The sequence below is a fragment of the Saimiri boliviensis genome, chromosome 7 (assembly GCF_048565385.1).
Source record: "Saimiri boliviensis isolate mSaiBol1 chromosome 7, mSaiBol1.pri, whole genome shotgun sequence".
NCBI classification, from domain to species: domain Eukaryota; kingdom Metazoa; phylum Chordata; class Mammalia; order Primates; family Cebidae; genus Saimiri; species Saimiri boliviensis.
The window spans coordinates 20,768,155-20,787,176 of NC_133455.1; the positions used below are offsets into that span (position 1 = coordinate 20,768,155).

General features: G+C 44.4%; 1 protein-coding gene across 10 annotated transcripts in view; it reads left to right on the plus strand.

The window, feature by feature from the left end:
* Window positions 1-285: 285 nt before the first annotated feature.
* HECTD4 (HECT domain E3 ubiquitin protein ligase 4) overlaps window positions 286-19,022 on the plus strand; it is a 238,568-nt gene continuing 219,831 nt past the window's right edge. For 5 of the 10 annotated variants that reach the window (XM_074402205.1, XM_074402206.1, XM_074402207.1 and 2 more), the window contains exon 1: window positions 286-753. In XM_074402205.1, coding sequence (XP_074258306.1) covers window positions 574-753 — 180 coding nt within the window. In that variant the 5' untranslated portion in view covers window positions 286-573. The remainder of the gene's footprint in view (window positions 754-19,022) is intronic. The other 5 variants (XM_074402208.1, XM_010342861.3, XM_039471729.2 and 2 more) reach the window with 1 other exon arrangement.

Genomic DNA, 19,022 nt, shown 5'->3' on the forward strand with positions numbered 1-19,022 from the left:
GCGTGATGTCTATGCTCTGCCCAGGGTAGGAGCGCGGGCCCAAGCAAGGGGTGCACCCCTGAGTAGGGACAGAAACGGGGAGGCCGCGTCGGCTTCCCTGGTGCGCTGCAGAGCCAGGGCGACCCTGAATGGCCTTGGGGAGAAGGGGCAGGCGGAGGTCAGGCTGAGGGCAAGCGGCAGCGAAGGGCAAGCCGGAGGGCCCATGCCACCCTGGCGGCGGGGTCTGCGGAGCGGTGGGCGGGGCGGCGGGCGGGGCCTGTATTGTCCGCTCCGCGGGGCATGCCGGGAGCCCCGCCCCCAACATGGCGTCTCACTGACAGTTGGCTGCCGAGCGGCAGAGGCGGATCCTGCTCTTGAGGGCGGCGGCGGCTGCGGCTGCGGGGCCGGGGTCTCCCGGGCTGAGGTCGGGGGGATGGCGGCTCGGACAGCCTAGGGCGGAGCTGCACTGGCGAGGCGGCTAGCGGGGCGCCGCTGGCGGGCGCGGAGGCCGCTGCCATGGACTGGTGATCGCGGCAGCTCCTGCTCCGACTCCCCGGGCGTCTGCTCCTCAGCGCCAAGACCTCAGCTGGGGCCATGGGCTCGTCGGCGGCCGCGGCAGCGGCGGCGGCGGCGGCGGCCGCGGACTCGGCGCAGTGGCTCTCGGTGAAGGAGGAGACCATATTCCTGCACGACGGGCTGATCCGGGTCACCGACCTGGCGGAGCTGCCCAGCGAGATCCTCGGGGCCCCGGAGGCCGCAGACACCGACCTGGAGGTAAGCGAGGCGGCCCCCGGACCCCGCCATCAGACTGGCCCACCCGCCCAGCTACCCGGGGTCGGCGCGGGCCTTGCCTCTCGGGGGCTGCCGGGCAGGTGTGTGTGTGGGCGCGGGGCTGGCAGGTTGGGGCCGCGGCCGCAGGTCTGCAGACCGCCCGCGCCGCTCTCTCTCCCTCCCTCCCCCGGGCCTGGCGCCCGCCCGGGGATTTCATTTGTGGTTTCCTTTTGAGCGTTCCGACACCCGGCATTTTATTAGACTAGCTCCTGGCTCGGCCTTCATGCCCCGGAGGAGCAGCCGCCACCACCCGGGCCCTCCCTCCCCTACCCTACGGGCCCCCCGGACCCACTTCCAGGGCACATTCAGGTTGCTTAGCTTTAGGAACATTTTCATTTTCACGCTGTGCACCCTCTCGCCCCTTTCTTCCCCAGTTTTGTGATTTTTTTTGTTTGTTTGTTTTTGTTTTTCTGGGAGAAGGTAGTGGCAGCTGCGGGTCCGCGATGGGCAATCCAGCAACTTCTCTGTGTTGTGCCTCGGATAGATTGACACGGGGCCTTTGTCAGGGAGGCGGGTGATGTGGACAACGAGAGGGATGCTCCAGCGGCCCTCCGTGTGCTCTCGGCCAAGGGTCACGGGCGCGTTAGGCCGCAGGGCCTATTTGTGCGCCAGGGGGTCGCCGAGCATCCCGAGTTCAGAGCTGTGGCAGGTGCAACAGCAGATCTCATTTGAGCTGCTTGGCCTTGGGGACAGAAGGGAACCAAATATGCCTGGTTGGTGGGAACTTTCCATCGGCTTCACTTGGGTTCGTGTTTGCCCAGAGGTGGGAATACTGGCAGTGTCATTTCATGGAGGCCAGCGGATGCTGACACCGCTCCCCCTCCACTTTGTGGGATGACATTTTGATGTGTAGGTAGCATGGGGTGTCATCAAATTTTTACTGCCTTAAGGAGGGCTTTCTGAGGTAGGGCGCAGAGAAGATGGCCTATCTTCTGGCTATAAACGGAATGCGAGGAATCTTTTGTGTTTTGCGGTTTTGCATGCAGTTTGGCTTTCTGCACAACGAACATTTATAGAAATGAATTAAAAGCCATTACTGTATGTTTCTGGAAATGGCAGTGATCCGATTGCGGTGGCCGAGACATTTGAACGTGCTTGAGATGCAAATACGTTCCACTGTATTTTTGTGTCTGGATTTGAGGTTGCTTCAGCACTTCTGTTGTGAACTCTTAATTGACTTATTTTACAATCTAGTCACCAAAAAGAGGAGGATATAATTGGCAGGGAATTCCTGACATGGAATCATCGTTTTATTGTGTCTCATTTGGGCCTTTTCTATAAAAAGCAAGGTGTGTCTGAGTGTCTTATCTGCCTGAAAACTCAAGGAGTATTATGCTATCATAGTGGAATCTTTTGATTTAATTGGCTGTGTTGTGTGTGAAAGGTGGGAAGTGGGTGCTCTTTGTTTCTTTTCTTTTCTTTTTTCTTTTTTCCCCTCAGACGGAGTCTTGCTCTGTCGCCGAGGCTGGAGTGCAGTGGTGCGATCTCAGCTCACTGCAACCTCCACCTCCTGGGTTCAAGTGATTCTCCTGTCTCAGCTTCTGGAGTAGCTGAGATTACAGGTGTGCGCCACCACGCCCAGCTGTTTTTTGTATTTTTAGTAGAGACAGGTTTTCACCATGTTGGCCAGACTGGTCTGGAACTCCTGACCTCTTGAACCACCTGCATCGGCCTCCCAAAGCGCCGGGATTACAGGCATGAGCCACCACACCGGGCCTATGCTCTTTGTTTCTTAAAGACTAATCCAAGTTCACGGAACCAATATATATGTCATTTATGTAACTTATTTATTTTTAGGATTAGAAATAGTAGGATTAGTTAAAATAACTGTGCTCTTAAGTTGGTTTTCCTAAAATGTTTACTGTGTAAATGTATTGGCACGAATTTGTCACCTATTTCCACAGAATGGGTGGTTTTAAAAGGAAAGAACCTCTCTGGCCTGCTAGATTTTTTTTTTAATTGCTTTTTAAATTTATGGTCTGATTTTTTAGAAATTAGTGTATGTATGGGTGGTAAACATTTATGACTGGTAGTAGTGAATAACTTTTTCATTCTTTCCATGGTACATAGGCTCCATGGTATCGAGAGAAATAGCTAAGAATGTATTTTGTAGGCCGGGCACGGTGGCTCAAGCCTGTAATCCCAGCACTTTGGGAGGCCGAGGCGGGTGGATCACGAGGTCAAGAGATTGAGACCAACGTGGTTAACATGGTGAAACCCCGTCTCTACTAAAAATACAAAAAATTAGCTGGGCATGGTGGTGCGTGCCTGTAATTCCAGCTACTCAGGAGGCTGAGGCAGGAGAATTGCCTGAACCCAGGAGGCGGAGGTTGCGGTGAGCCGAGATCGCGCCATTGCACTCCAGCCTGGGTAACAAGAGCGAAACTCCGTCTCAAAAGAGGAAAAAAAAAAAAAAAAAAAAAAAAGAATGTTTTTTGTGGCTATTAGATTTGTATTTGTGTGGGTGTATTCATATATTCATATATTATATATATAATTTTTTAATTTTTAATTTTTTAAAATTTATTTATTTATTTATTTATTTTTGAGACGGAGTTTTGCTCTTGTTACCCAGGCTGGAGTACAATGGCACGGTCTCAGCTCACTGCAATCTCTGCCTCCTGGATTCAGGCAATTCTCCTGCCTCAGCCTCCTGAGTAGCTGGGATTACAGGCACACGCCACCATGCCCAGCTAATTTTTTGTATATTTAGTAGAGACGGGATTTCACCATGTTGACCAGGATGGTCTCGATCTCTTGACCTCGTGATGCACCCGCCTCGGCCTCCTAAAGTGCTGGGATTACAGGCGTGAGCCACCGCGCCCGGCTAATTTTTATTTTTTTATGTTCTGAAAGAGAGTCTCTCTCTGTTGCCCAGGCTGTGGCACCATCTCAGTGCAGTGGCACCATATCAGCTCACTGTAACTTCTACCTCCTGGGTTGAAGCAATTCTTCTGCCTCAGCCTCCCAAGTAGCTAGGATTACAGGCATGAGCCACCATACCCAGCTAATTTTTGTATTTTTGGTAGAGACAAAGTTTCACCATATTGGCCAGCCTGGTCTCGAACTCTTGACCTCAGGTGATCCACCCGCCTTCACCTCCCAAAATGCTCATATTTAATTACTTAATAATGTTGATTAAATGTATCCTACATGTCAGGCATTATCTTATTAAATTCTCAAAAGAGTCTTAACAATTGGAAATATTGCACTCGTTGTACAGATGAAGGAAGTAAAGTGCAGAGTAGGTATTCGGCTTGCTCAAGAGCACATAAAGAGCTTGCACGTTAATCTAGTTCTGTTCACTGCACATATGCTCCTCATCATAATACTCTACTGCCTCCAACAATGTATAGTATTTGTATTTGCAATTATTTTAAATTTCATAACTGGCTACAGAAGGAGGAATAAACAGATATCTCTGTTTTCTTTTAGTAACTTTCTTTTTCGTATTTGAGGAAGATTCGTGGTTTATTAATTTTTTAAAAGCTGTCTTTTGAAATACCACCACACCTATGAAGTACAGTCTTCCAAGCGTCTTCTTCCAGTGGACATCTGGGTGAATAATGGCCATTTTCCACAGGGTTTTATAATATGTAGAATCCTTCAGTTAACACTTTTGGATTATGAGGGATGGGATTCAAGTTGACAAGTTTATGACTGGCAACCTTAATGCAGTAGATTGCAATAGAGAGTCTTATAATTTTAGAGCAAGAAGAGATTTTAGAGATAATAGCTTCCCTCATTTTAGAAAGAAGTTCTCTGAGATCAGGAGAGGTTATGACTTAGTCACTATAGCATAGCTAGTTGTGGCAGGGCAATGACTAGACCCTGGCTTTCCTGCCTTTGGATTTTAGTGTTCTGTTTGCCCTGTAAGCACTGTTCAAAGTCAATCTGAACAAAGAATCCCTTCTAAGAAGTAGATCAACATTGACTTAGTATTTTAATTTAAGCAGTTGAAAGTATTTCAATTAAAATTTTTCTTCCCAGTAAATTCTTCTTCTTTTTCTTTCTTTCTTTTTTTTTTTTTTTTTGAGACAGTTTCATTCTTGTTGCCCAGGCTGGAGTGCAGTGGCGTGATCTCGGCAACCTCTACCTCCCGGGTTCAAGTGATTCTCCTGCTTCAGCCTTCCAGTTAGCTGGTATTACAGGCATGTGCCACCATGCCCGGCTAATTTTGTTTTTTGTTTGTTTGTTTGAGTCTCGCTCTATCGCCCAGGCTAGAGTGTAGTGGCATGATCTCGGCTCACTGAAACCTCCACCTCCCAGGTTCAAGCAATTCTCCTCCCTCAGCCTCCGGAGTAGTAACTGGGACTACAGATGTGCGCCACCATTCCTGGCTACGTTTTTATATTTTTAGTAGAGACAGGGTTTCATTGTGTTAGCCAGGATGGTCTCGATCTCCTGACCTCATGATCCGCCCACCTCAGCCTCCCAAAGTGCTGGGATTACAGGCATGAGCCACTGTGCCCAGCTAATTTTGTATTTTTAGTAGAGAATGGGTTTTACCATGTTGGCCAGGCTGGACTTCAACTCCTGATCTCAAGTGATCTGCCCACCTCAGCCTCCCAAAGTGCTAGGATTACATTCGTGAGCCACTACACCTGGCCTCTTCTCAGTAAATTCTAAACAGGTTATTATTATTATTATTGTTATTGTTATTTTAAGATGGAGTCTCTCTCTGTAGTCCAGGCTGTAGTGCAGTGGCACAATCTTGGCTCACTGTAACCTCTGCCTCCTGGGTCCCAGTTCAAGCAGTTCTCCTGCCTCAGCCTTCTGAGTAGCTGGGATTACAGGCACAGGCCACCATGTCCAACTGATTTTTGTAGTTTTAGTAGAGATGGGGTTTTACTGTGTTGGCCAGGCTGATCTTGAACTCCTGACCTTGTGATCCACCAACCTCAGGTTCCCAGAGTGCTGGGATTACAGATATGGGCCACTGAGCCTGGCCTTTTTTTTTTTTTAAGCAATAAATAACGTTTAATCAATGAATTCATTCAACAAGTATTGGTGGAATTTAGAAGTAAGCTTGGCCAACCATCCTGGATACTGGGGATACAGCAGTGGATAAAATAAGATCCTTGTCCTCAAAAAGCTTATAATATAGTGGGATGACATAGACAATGACAAATATATAACATGGCATATAGGCAAATGATAAGTGCTAAAGAGAAAAGTATAGTTCAGTAAAGAGATGGAGAGCATTGGAAAGAGGGCTCTGTTTTTTAAATTTTTTTTTTTTTTTTAATTAGAGATGGGGTCTTCCTATATTGTCCAGGCTGGTCTTGAATTCCTCCTGGCCTCAAGTGATCCTCCTACCCAAGACTCCCAAAGTGCGGAGCATAAGCCCCTGCACTTAGCCAACTCTCCTGTTTTATTTTATTTTATTCTTTTAATTATTATTATTTTTTTGAGACGGAGTTTTGCTCTTGTTACCCAGGCTGGAGTGCAATGGCACGATCTCGGCTCACTGCAACCTCCACCTCCTGGGTTCAGGCAATTCTCCTGCCTCAGCCTCCTGAGTAGCTGGGATTACAGGCACGTGCCACCATGCCCAGCTAATTTTTTGTATTTTTAGTAGAGACGGGGTTTCACCATGTTGACCAGGATGGTCTCGATCTCTTGACCTTGTGATCCATCCGCCTTGGCCTCCCAAAGTGTTGGGATTACAGGCGTGAGCCACTGTGCCCAGCTATTTTATTTTTAATTAATTAATTTAATTTTGAAACAGAGTCTCTGTTTCCCAGGCTGGAGTGCAGTGGTACCATCTCCACTCACTGCAGCCTCCACCTCCTGGGTTCAAGCAACTCTTCAGCCTCAGCCCCCTGAGGAGCTGGAATTACAGGTGCGCACCACCATGCCTGGCTAATTTTTGTATTTTTAGTAGAGATGGGGTTTCACCATGTTTGTTGGGCTGGTCTTGAACTCCAGACCTCAGGTGATCCACCTGCCTTGGCCTCTCAAGTGCTGGGGTTACAGGTGTGAGCCACTGCACCCAGCCTGCCCTGTTTTATATAGGGTGAGCACAAAAGGAAAGCCCAGGATGGCTTTTGAGCAGAAACCTGAAGGGAGGGAGGGAGTGTACCATATGGCTACCCAGGAAAGAACATCCCATACGGAGAGGACAGCCAGAGCCAAGTCCTTGAGAGGGAAGTGTCCTCAACATATTTGGAGCTCTGAGCTCAGTAAGCAAAAGGAGAGAGAAGAGATGGGAACATGGGATGCAGAAAAAGTAGATCCTTATAGGTGAGGGCTTTGGATCTTACTATGAATGAATTAAGAATGCAGAGTGGGCTGGGCATGGTAGCATATGCCTGTAATCCCAGCAGTTTGGGAGGCCAAGACAGGCGGATCACCCGAGGTCAGGAGTTCGTGATCAGTCTGGCCAAAATGGTGAAACCCTATCTCTACTAAAAATACAAAAATTAGCTGGGCATGGTGGTGGGCGCCTGTAATCCCAGCTACTCGGGAGGTTGAGGCAGGAGAATCGCTTGAACCCAGGAGACGGAGGTTGCAGTGAGCCAAGATCGCTATTACACTCCAACCTGGGTGACAAGAGTGAAACTCATCTCAAAAGAAAAAAGAATGCAGAGTGAGGCTTTTTCATGTCCTTTAAAATAGCCATTTGTTAGAATATGTGAAAAAAGGCAAAGAGAAAAAAAAATAGCTCTTTGTATTTAATTTTATGTTGCTGGTAGAACGCAAAGGCATATAGGATTTTTTTTTTTCTTTTTTTTAGACAGGAGTCCTGCTCTGTTGCCCAGTCTGGTGTGCAGTGGCGCAATCTCAGTTCACTGCAACCTCTGCCTCTCAGGTTCAAGGGCTTCTCCTGCCTCAGCCACCTGAGTAGATGGGATGACAGGCAACCATCACTCCAGCTAATTTTTTTTTTTGTATTTTTAGTAGAGATGGGGTTTCACCAGGTTGGCCAGGCTGGTCTCAAGCCCCTGACCTCAATTGATCTACCTGCCTCTACCTCTCAAAGTTTTGGGATTACAGATGTGAGCCACCACGACAGCTTAGGAAATTTTTTTAAAACGTTGAAATAAATATACGTGTAAGAGAAATAAAAAGCAATAACTCAAAAATGGCATCTCAAATATTATTGTATTTTGCATTGCATTTCATAGAACATTATTCTTTTTTTTTTTTTTTTGAGATGGAGTTTCGCTCTTGTTACCCAGGCTGGAGTGCAATGGCGCGATCTCGGCTCACCGCAACCTCCGCCTCCTGGGTTCAGGCAATTCTCCTGCCTCAGCCTCCCGAGTAGCTGAGATTACAGGCACGCCCCACCATGCCCAGCTAATTTTTTGTATTTTTAATAGAGACAGGGTTTCACCATGTTGACCAGGATGGTCTTGATCCCTTGACCTTGTGATCTGCCCGCCTTGGCCTCCCAAAGTGCTGGGATTACAGGCTTGACCCACCGCGCCTGGCAGAACATTATTCTTTTTAAAATAAAGGGATTGTAAGATGAGGAAAAAAAGCAGTAGCTTACTTGTGGAAATTCCAAAAGCTTTCTGCTATCCTATCCCATTTTTCTTTACAAACTGCAGTTGGGAACAAGCAGGCATCATATAAAAGGGTGTTGATAGAGAAGGTGATTGACTTACCCAAGGTGGCTAAGATATTTCTTACTCCATGGTTGAGGTTCATTTTAAATTGAAGAATTTTGGTTAGTGCTTCTCATATTTCACTGTGTTTTGCTTGTAAGTACTCCCCCTCCACCCTGCCTCACACCACACAAAGACTTGAACATTCATGTTCAGGTCAGCTTTATTTGTGACTGCCCAAAGTTGGAAACAATCCAAATGTCCCTCAGCAGGTGAATGGATAAACAAATGTGGTATATCCATACAATGGAGTATTACTCAGCAACAAAACAAATGAACCATTGGTATTCACAACATGGATTTATGCTGAGTGGAAGAAACCAGACAAATAGGAGTGCGTACTGTAAGACTCCATTTATATGACATTCTAGAAATGCAGACTAATCTGTAGTGGCTGCCTGGGGATAGAGGCAGGAAAGAAAGGATGAGAGGGACGAAGTATAAAGGAGCATGAAGAAACTTTTTGGGTGATGGATATTTCTCTATTTTGATTGTTTTACATTTGTATGTGTGTCAAAACTCATTAAATCATACACTTTTAATATGTACAGTTTACTGTATGCCAATTATATGTTAATTAACAAATGAAACCTAAAAGACACAAAAAGGTTTTTGTTTATTATTTTGTTTGTTTTGCCAAATAAGGAAAGGAGCATTTGGGTTTGAAGTTGATCAGCTGAAATAGTCAAGGCTTTAAATACTTATCATACACTCAAGTGGAATCTTCACTCAAGTGGAATCTTTGAGATGACATTCAGATTTATGTTGAGCTATTCTAAGAGGACACTGCTAGCCTGTGTTTTCTTTGAACAAAATTTGTGTACTTTTATAGAATTCTAGATTTGAAAGAGTTAATGAGTAATTGAATAAACTACCCTTGTTCACCAGTAGTGTTGATTACCATGCAATTCGTGAGCACTGTAATAGGAGTCACTGAATCTTGGTGCAATGTTCTGTGAGCTTGGGCAAAAGGCTCAACAGGCTCTCAGGCTTGTTTAACTCAAGCTGTAAAATGAGAATAAAGTATGTGAGAGCTGTGGGAGACAGTATTGCCTTCAAGTTAAAGTCAGATTTAAAGAGTCAAACTGGAATTGAAATTCTAGCTCTGCTCCTTGCTTGCTGTGTGACCTTGGGCAAATTCCATACCTCTTTTAAAACATATTTTTCTAGAGACAGGATTTCACTCTGTTGCTGGCTGGAGAGCACTAGTGTGATCATAGTTCACGGCAGCCTCACACTCCTGTGCTTTAAGTGATCTTCCCACCTTAGCCTCCTGAGTAGCTGGGACTACAGATGTACTACTAGTTTTTTAATGTTTTATAGAGAGGGAATCATGCTATGTTGCTCAGGCTGGTTGTGAACTGACCTTGAGCAATCCTTCTGCCTCAGTCTCCCAAAGTGCTGGGATTACAGGTGTGAGCCATCACACCTGGCCAAATTCCATACCTTCAGAAATCTCAAGTTACTTTTCTTTTCTTTCTTTCTTTTTTTTTTTTTTTTTTTTTTTTGAGACAGAGTCTTGTTCTGTGTTGCCCAGGCTAGAATGCAATGGCACGACTGCAGCTCACTGAACCTCTACCTCCCGGGTTCAAGTGGTTCCCCTGTCTTAGCCACCCGAGTAGCTGGGATTACAGGCATACACGACCATGCCCAGCTAATTTTGTATTTTTGGTAGAGACGGTGTTTCATCATATTGGCCAGGCTGGTCTCAAACTCCTGACCTCAGGTGATCCACCTGCCTCAGCCTCCCAAAGTGCTGGGATTACAGGCGTGAGCCCCCATGCCCAGCTCCTAGTTACTTCTGCTGGAGCATCTTCTTAGTCATCATTGTCACCATCTCTGCCACTGCCATGACAATAGCACCAGCATATTAAGTGGCAGATTCTGTACTAAATACTTCACATCCATTATTTCATTTAATCCTCACAAAAAACATGAGGTTGAAACTGGATTATCTTTATTTTTATTATTATTTTTGTTTGTTTTTTGGTTGGTTTTGTTCAAGATGGAGTCTTACTCTGCCACCCAGGTTGGAATGCAGTGGCGTGATCTCGGCTCACTTCAACCTCTACCTCCTGGGTTCAAGCAATTCTCCTGCCTCAGCCTCCCGAGGCCCATGCCACCGCAACCAACTTTTTTTGTATTTTTAGTAGAAATGTGGTTTCACCATGTTGGCCAGGCTGGTCTTGAACTCCTGACCTCAAGTGATCCGCCCTCCTCAGCCTGCAAAGTGTTGGGATTACAGGCCTGAGCCACCATGCCCAGCCAAAGATTATCTTTTTTTTTTTTTTTTTTTTTTTTGAGGCGGAGTTTCACTCTTGTTACCCAGGATGGAGTGCAATGGCGCGATCTGGGCTCACCGCAACCTCCGCCTCCTGGGTTCAGGCAATTCTCCTGCCTCAGCCTCCTGAGTAGCTGGGATTACAGGCACGCGCCACCATGCCCAGCTAATTTTTTGTATTTTTAGTAGAGATGGGGTTTCACCATGTTGACCAGGATGGTCTCGATCTCTCGACCTCGTGATCCACCCGCCTCAGCCTCCCAAAGTGCTGGGATTACAGGCTTGAGCCACCGCGCCCGGCTCAAAGATTATCTTTATTTCATGAATGAAGAAACTGGCACAGACGAAAGTTAAGTAACTTGACAATGGTCAGATAGTTAGTGCCAAAGCTAAGGCTGAAATAGATCTGATTCAAGCCCTGAGTTCATGCTATGTTGCTCAGGCTGGTTGTGAACTCTTGAACTATTATGTTATACTATCATCATCTATAAGAGTGTGATAATGGTAAGACTAATATCAGAATGAATAAGATGGATGTGGCCAGATGTGGTGTCTCATGCCTGTAATCTCAGCACATTGGGAGGCCAAGGAGTGGGTTGGAGTTTAAGAGCAGCCTGGACAACGTGGCAAAACCCTGTCTCTACAAAAAAATACAAAAAAATTAGCTGGGCTACTGGTAAGCATGCACTTATAGTCCCATCCCAGCTACTCAGGAGGCTGAGGCTGAAAAATCGCTTGAGCCCAGGAGACAAAGGTTGTAGTGAGCCAAGATTACATATACTCCAGCCTGTCTCAAAAAAAAAAAAAAAGAAAAAAGATGGATGTGGGCTGGGTGTGGTGGCTCATGCCTGTAATTCCAGCACTTGGGAGACCAGGGCAGGAGAATTGCTTGAGGCTAGGTGTTCAAGACCAGCGGAGGCAACATAGTGAGATCCCATCTCTACAAAACATTTTAAAGTTAGCTGGACATGGTTGGTTAATTAGGAGGCTGAGGTGGGAGGATCACTTGAGTCCAGGAGTAGGAAGAGGCAGTAAGCTATGATTGTGCCACTGTACTCCAGCCTGGATGACAGAGTGAGACCCTGATACCAAAATTTTTTTTTTTTTTTTTTGAGACGGAGTTTCGCTCTTGTTACCCAGGCTGGAGTGCAATGGCACGATCTCGGCTCACCGCAACCTCCGCCTCCTGGGTTCAGGCAATTCTCCTGTCTCAGCTTCCTGAGTAGCTGGGATTACAGGCACGCGCCACCATGCCCAGCTAATTTTTTGTATTTTTAGTAGAGACGGGGTTTCACCATGTTGACCAGGTTGGTCTCGATCTCTCGACCTTGTGATCCACCCGCCTCGGCCTCCCAAAGTGCTGGGATTACAGGCTTGAGCCACCGCGCCCAGCTCAAAATATTTTTTTTTTAAAGATTATTTTTAAAAAAAGATTATATTTAGATTATGTTTAAAGTGTATTGACTCTCTTTATTTTTCTTTTTTTTCTTATTATTATTTGTTGCCACCTTTTGGAGACTCTCTTTAAAAGGGGCTATGTTGTTTGGAAGTTGTTTTATGCATATTCAGTCAGCTGCCCATTGTATATGAAAGCAAAACTATCCCATCAGCATAACTTTTTCTAGAGTAGTGGAATAGTTTTTTGTTTGGTGATCCCTGTGGAATTTTCTTTTTTTTTTTTGAGACAGAGTTTTGTTCTTGTTGACCAGGCTGGAGTGCAATGGTGTGATCTCAGCTCAGCTCACTGCAACCTCCACCTCCGGGTTTAAGCGATTCTCCTGCTTTAGCCTCCTCAGTAGCTGGGATTACAGGCATGTGCCACCACGCCCTGCGCCACCACGCCCTGCAAATTTTGTATTTTTGGTAGAGATGGGGTTTCTCCATGTTGGTCAGGCTGGTCTGGAACTCCTGACCTCAGGTGATTCTCCCACCTTGGCCTCTCAAAGTACTGGGATTACAGGTGTGAGCCACTGTGCCCAGCCAGAATTTACTTTTTTTAAAATTTTTTTCCGAAGATGGAGTTTTACTCTTTTTGCCCAGGCTGAAGTACAATGGTGTGATCTTGGCACACTACAACTTCCGCCTGTTGGGTTTAAGCGACTCTCCTGCCTCGGCCTCTCAAGTGGCTGAGATTACAGGGATGTGCCACCATGCCCAGCTAACTTTGTATTTTTAGAAGAGCCTGGCTGGAATTTTATTCCTTCCCAATTTGTTTGTAATATGGCTAGGCAGATGAGATAATAGTCTCAGTTTCGTTTTTTCTCTAATTGTATAGCTAAGTTCTTGCTAAATAAATCAACTTTATTACCTGTCTTCTTGGCTTCCATCTTGACTACCACCTGTTGACTAGAGATGCTGGGTGGGTAGGTCTGAAGGTACCTGTGGTGATAATTATTAAAGGACTGTCAATTGCTGAAAGTTCCCCTACTTTCTCCTCCCTGCCTTTCCATCTTGTTTTACAACAGTGGTTGTGGGGTGAACACAAGGAGTGCAGTCTGTTTTATAAGATATTTAGTCAATAGTTGTAGACAAATGTAAATAACAGGTGATTAACTATGGGACAAATGCATAGTTATTTCAAAAGGAGAGAAGATTGCAGAAACTATATAATGATTATTTCAATCCTACATTTAAGCACAGCTTATGTATCTAATAAATTTTAAAAAACCAATTATGAGTAGTACCTGAATACATTCTTAGACAAAATGGAAGTAACAGGTAAAACTGAAGTCCCTTTTGAGTACCATCTCTAATCTGGGTCTCTGTATCCTTCCTACCCTGGCTAAATTAGTGACAATTTTTTTGTGTGTATTCTTCAAGACCATTTTAAAATTTTGGTGTGTATATAACACATTCTGTTTTTTTCCTTTTTACATAAAGATGTCACACTAGGCATATCTTTCTGTAACTTGCTTTTTTAAAAAAAAACTAAAGGATATGTTTTGATCATTCTGTGTCTCCATATATATATCTACCACATTATTTTTAAGTGCTGCACAAGACTCTAGAAATGCCATAGTTTTATTTAGACATTCCCTATTGATGAGTATCTTAGTTTCTTGTTGCCATGCTAACAGATTATCACAAATTTTGTGGCTTAAGGCAACACAGATTTATCCTCTTACATTTTTGGAAGTCAGAAGTTTGAAATGAGTCTCACTGGGCTAAAAGTCGAGTGTTGGTAGATCTGGTTCCTTCTGCATGCTCTAGGGGAGAATTGGTTCCCATGTCTTTTTCACAGCTTCTTGTAGCAACTTGTATCCCTTGCCTTGTTGCTGTTTCCTCCATCTTCAGAGTACTTCACTGCCATCTCTTATCTGTCATCACATGCCTTCTCTGACCCACTCCTCCTGCATCCATTTTGTAAGCATCTTTGTGTGTACATTTGGGACCCATCCAGGTAATATAGGATAATCCCCCCCATCTCAAGATCTTTAACTTAATCACATCTGCAAAATCCCTTTTGCCACCTAAGGTCACATTTACAGGTTCCAAGGATTAGTAGGTGGACATTTTCATGAGTGCCATTATTTAGTTGAGCATGATGGGTATTTTGGTTGTTTTCAGTTTTTCTTTAAAAAAATTTTTTTTTTGAGATGGAGTTTCCCTCTTGTTGACCAGGCTGGAGTGAATGGTGTGATCTTGGCTCACCACAACCTCCCAGGTTGAAGTGATTCTCCTGCCTCAGCCTCCTGAGTAGCTGGGATTACAGGCATGCACCACTGTGCCTGGCTAATTTTGTATGTTTAGTAGAGATGGGGTTTCTCCACGTTGGTCAGGCTGGTCTTGAACTCCCGATCTCAGGTGATCTGCCTGCCTCAGCCTCCCAAAGTGCTAGGATTACAGGCTTGAGCCACCGTGCTCGGCCTAGTTTTTCACTCTTAAAAACAGTCCTTCAGTACAGATTATTGCATACGTGCTTATGCACACCTGGGATTATTTCTCTAGGGTAAGTGGAATTGCTGGCTCATTGGTGACAAGTTAATTTTAATAGATACTACCAAATTGCCTTCCCACATGACTACCAATTAATAGTCCTGATATTAGTGTTTGATAGGACCTCTTTTCCACACACCCTTGCAGAGGCCATTTTAGAATTTGTAGGTTTGCTTAATTTGGCTGGGTGCAGTGGCTCATACCTGTAATCCTGCCATTTTGGGAGGCCAACCCAGGCGGATCGCAGTAAGTCAGTAGTTTGAGACCAGCCTGGCCAACATGGCAAAATATACAAAATATACAAAAAATACAAAAAAAAATTAGCTGGGCTTGGTGGTGGATGCCTGTAATCCCACCTACTTGGGGGGCTGAGGCAGGAGAATTGCCTGCACCTGAGAGGCAGAGGCCGCAGCGAACCAAGATCGTGTCACTGCACTTCAGCCTAGGTGACAGAGCAAGACCCTACCTCAAAAAAAAAAAAAAAAATCATAGGTTTGCTTAATTTATCATTTGTGTAAGCCAATAACTTTCGCTCCAAAAGATGCATCCAATGGATGTAACTGGATACCTAGAAATGCACGCTGAACCCTGGTCAGCCAAAAGAAGCCAGAATTTTCTGTCAGTGCTGTCCCGCTCTTACGACTTCACTTCAGAGAACTTCTCTTGTGGCTTGATCACCTTCTTGTCCAGGCATAGGCTCATTTTGGTCAGTAATCCAGTTAATACAGACCATGTCCATATACAGGCAGGAGAGAAATGACAACTACTTACTCCATGATGGTTTTTGGATGCCTCCAGAGACCACCAGGGCGAGGGAGCTGCACATACCAGGAAGAGAAACATTGGCTCCCGAAGTGTGCTCAGAATACACAGCAGTTGTTGGGCCAACTATTTGGACTCAGATCCCCCGAAAATTTTCTCTCATATCATGAGTGATTCCACATTTTTTGACCTATATGAAAAATACTGATAATAAGTGGATTGTATTTTTATGCTATGTAAAACCTTTTTTTTTTTTTTTTTTTTGAGACGGAGTTTCGCTCTTGTTACCCAGGCTGGAGTGCAATGGCACGATCTCGGCTCACCGCAAACTCCGCCTCCTGGGTTCAAGCAATTCTCCTGCCTCAGCCTCCTGAGTAGCTGGGATTACAGGCACACACCACCATGCCCAGCTAATGTTTTGTATTTGTAGTAGAGACGGGGTTTCACCATGTTGACCAGGATGGTCTTGATCTCTCGACCTCGTGATCCGCCCGCCTCAGCCTCCCAAAGTGCTGGGATTACAGGCTTGAGCCACCGCACCCGGCTAAACCTTTTTGATTATACATAAGTAATACAGGGATGTTGTTGAAAATAGAGAAAACATCTAAAAGTGTAAGACAGACAGTAAATACCCTGGGATTATACCATTTCACTGGAACAAAGTTAATTTTTTATTATTTGCTTCTTCAGCTCATATTTTTATATAGATAAAGTCTGGATTATATGTTGTTTGCAGTTTTGGATCCTGTAATCACTTACTGGGAACATTTTGTTGATTAAGATTTAAAGATATAATTTTTAATGTTTGCATAGTAAATTATTGGTATACTATAATTGTCTTCTGTTTCTTCAAATCTGCTATTTTAAAAATCTGCTATTTAAAGATAATTTATAGGAAACAAAATAATTTTTAGTATTTAAAGTGTTATCTGTTTGATAGAGTTGGTAAATTATAAATTTGTAGTGATTTTTAAAGTGTTTCGGTGACTTATTACTGCTAATACTTTATAATTTAAAGGGATTTTAATAATGCTGTATGAATCCTCTACCAATAATGTTGAATATTTGCATGGAGCTTATAGTTTAGAAAGTGCTATTAAGCACATTTGGTGAATAATTAATGTTCCATGATGGGACACATTGGAGTGGACACATTTGGGTCCCTAGAGCTTTTACTGAAACCTGTAGTTGGCCGAATTACTAGGTCAGAGCACATTGTGTAGCACTTTTAGATTAACAATAAGATTAGTAATTTGCAAAGTATTTTATGCATATTGTAGGTTTAGTAATGCTAATAACTACAGGTTCAGCATTCAAGTAGTGCTTTTATACTAACAAAATATTAACATTCACTTTGTATTTGTAATGGATATTTTCTGTGTTTGCTATATTTGCTTTGTGTTCTGTAGTTTGTGTTACTGATTTCAAATGTGTAAAGTCTAATACAATCAATGTAGCTACTTATGGGGCAGAGTAGAAAATCTGGACCTTCTATCTCTATGACATGTTTGCTTTTTTTTATTTAACTGTTCAAATAATTAAGAATGTTGGCCAGGTGCGGTGGCTCATGCCTGTAATCCCACCACTTCGGGAGACTGAGGTGGGAGGATCGCTTGAGCCCAGGAGTTTGAGACCAGCCTGGGTAACATAGGAAGACCCTGTCTCTACAAATAATTTGAAAAATAACTGAGCATGGTGGCACAAGCCTGTAGGCCCAGCCAATTGGGAAGCTGAGGTGGGAGGATCGCCTGAGCCTGGGAGGTTAAGGCTGCACTGAGCCTTGATTGTGCCACTGCAGTCCAGCCTGGATGACAGTGAGACCTTGTCTCAATTTCAAAAAAAAGAAGAATGTTAAAGTAAAATGTATATCTACATATTTGCATTAAAACAGTGGTAGGTAATAGAATTTCCTTCTTTATTTCTTGATACTAATTCTGTTATAAGTAGAATTTTCAATGCCGCAAAAGAAGTAGCACTTGAATATAAATTTCCTCAGCAAGGCAATTTACTTCTATAGAAGGATGTGACTCATAGATGAAACAATGGCTAGTGTACACCTGGACAAGAGGGAAGGGATACTTATGCCTAATGGGGGTTGCCCTACTGCTGTGTCATTCTCCTATTGGCTAGGGTTATACCGCACAAGCTAGACTAATCCCGATCGGCTATTTTAAAGAGAGCAGGTGTCCGAGTTGGAGTGGCAGGTTGGGTGGTTTGGTGGGAAGGATGGTTACAGGAGGGTGAGAGCAGGTAGCCAGGGGTGACCTAGGTCAAAGAAGCTGACCAGAGCAGGTGACTGAAGAAGGTGACTGGGATGAGTCAGGATGGAGCCGGGGGCCAGGGGAACAGATGTGAACTACTGATTAGAACTGGTGGAGAAGGTTGTTTACTGAAACTACAAGGAAGTTAAACTTTAAAATAGAGAAAGAATAAGAGAGCTGAATATACTGACATTGATTCTTTGAAGAGAAACTTGCGGTTCACTATATCTAACAATTGCTTCTTAATCATTCAGTTACAGAGAAGCTGAAAAACAACTACTTTTTTTTTTTTAATCTGGAAAGGAGAAAATGGATGGAAAGGTAAAAATACAGTTGGGGAACTTTGGAGGAAGCTTTTTTTTTTTTTTTTTTTTTTTTTTAAGACAAGAGTTTGCCCAGGCTGGAGTGCAATGACGTGATCTCTGCTCACTGCAACCTTTGCCTCCCAGGTTCAGGTGATTCTCCTGCCCCAGCCTCCCCAGCAGATGGGATTACAGGTACCCACCATTATGCCTGGCCAAATTCAGATATTTTTGCTAGAGATGGGGTTTCACCATGTCGGCCAGGCTGGTCTGGAGCTCCTGACCTCAGGTGATCCACCCGCCTTAGCCTTCCAAAGTGCTGGAATTATAGGTTCGAGGCACTGCGCCCTGCTGGAAGCATTTTTTCAGTTACTTTGTAAGTAAGTTTCCTTTACCTCAGGGGTTCTGAACCTAAATGAGATTCAGAGGTGCATGGGATCTATGAATAGAATTCACGGCATCTGTGACCTTGGATGGAAAAATCTTTGTTTTCATATACCTTTAGCTTAAATTGAGCATTTTGTTTTGTTTTCTTTTTTTTCTCCACCTCCCCTGTTGAAGTGATTCTGCCTCAGCCTCCCAAGTAACTGGGATTACAGGTGTGCACCACCACACCTGGCTAATTTTTGTATTTTTGGTAGAGATGGGGTTTCACCATGTTGGCCAGGCTGGTCTCATACTCCTGACCTCAAGTAATCTGCTTGCTTCGGCTTCCCAGAGTGCTGGGATTACATGCATGAGCCACTGCACCCAGCCAGAGTTCACCATTTTCTTCCCACTGAAGGCAGTCAACAAACCCAAGTAGTATTGGTAGTGTTCCCACATGTACAATACTAAAAAAATAGTAACAAGCAATTTTTTCAAAATAGAACAATCGTTTGTTGTTGTTGTTGTTGTTTTAAGTACAAGGTCTCAGTCTGTTGCCCAGGCTGAGTGCAGTTACGTATAATTATAGAAACTGCAGCCTCAGTTTCTTGGGTTCAAGAGATCCTGCCATCTCAGCTTCCCAAGTAGCTGGGACTATAGGCTCACACTACTGTGCTGACTAATTTTTTAT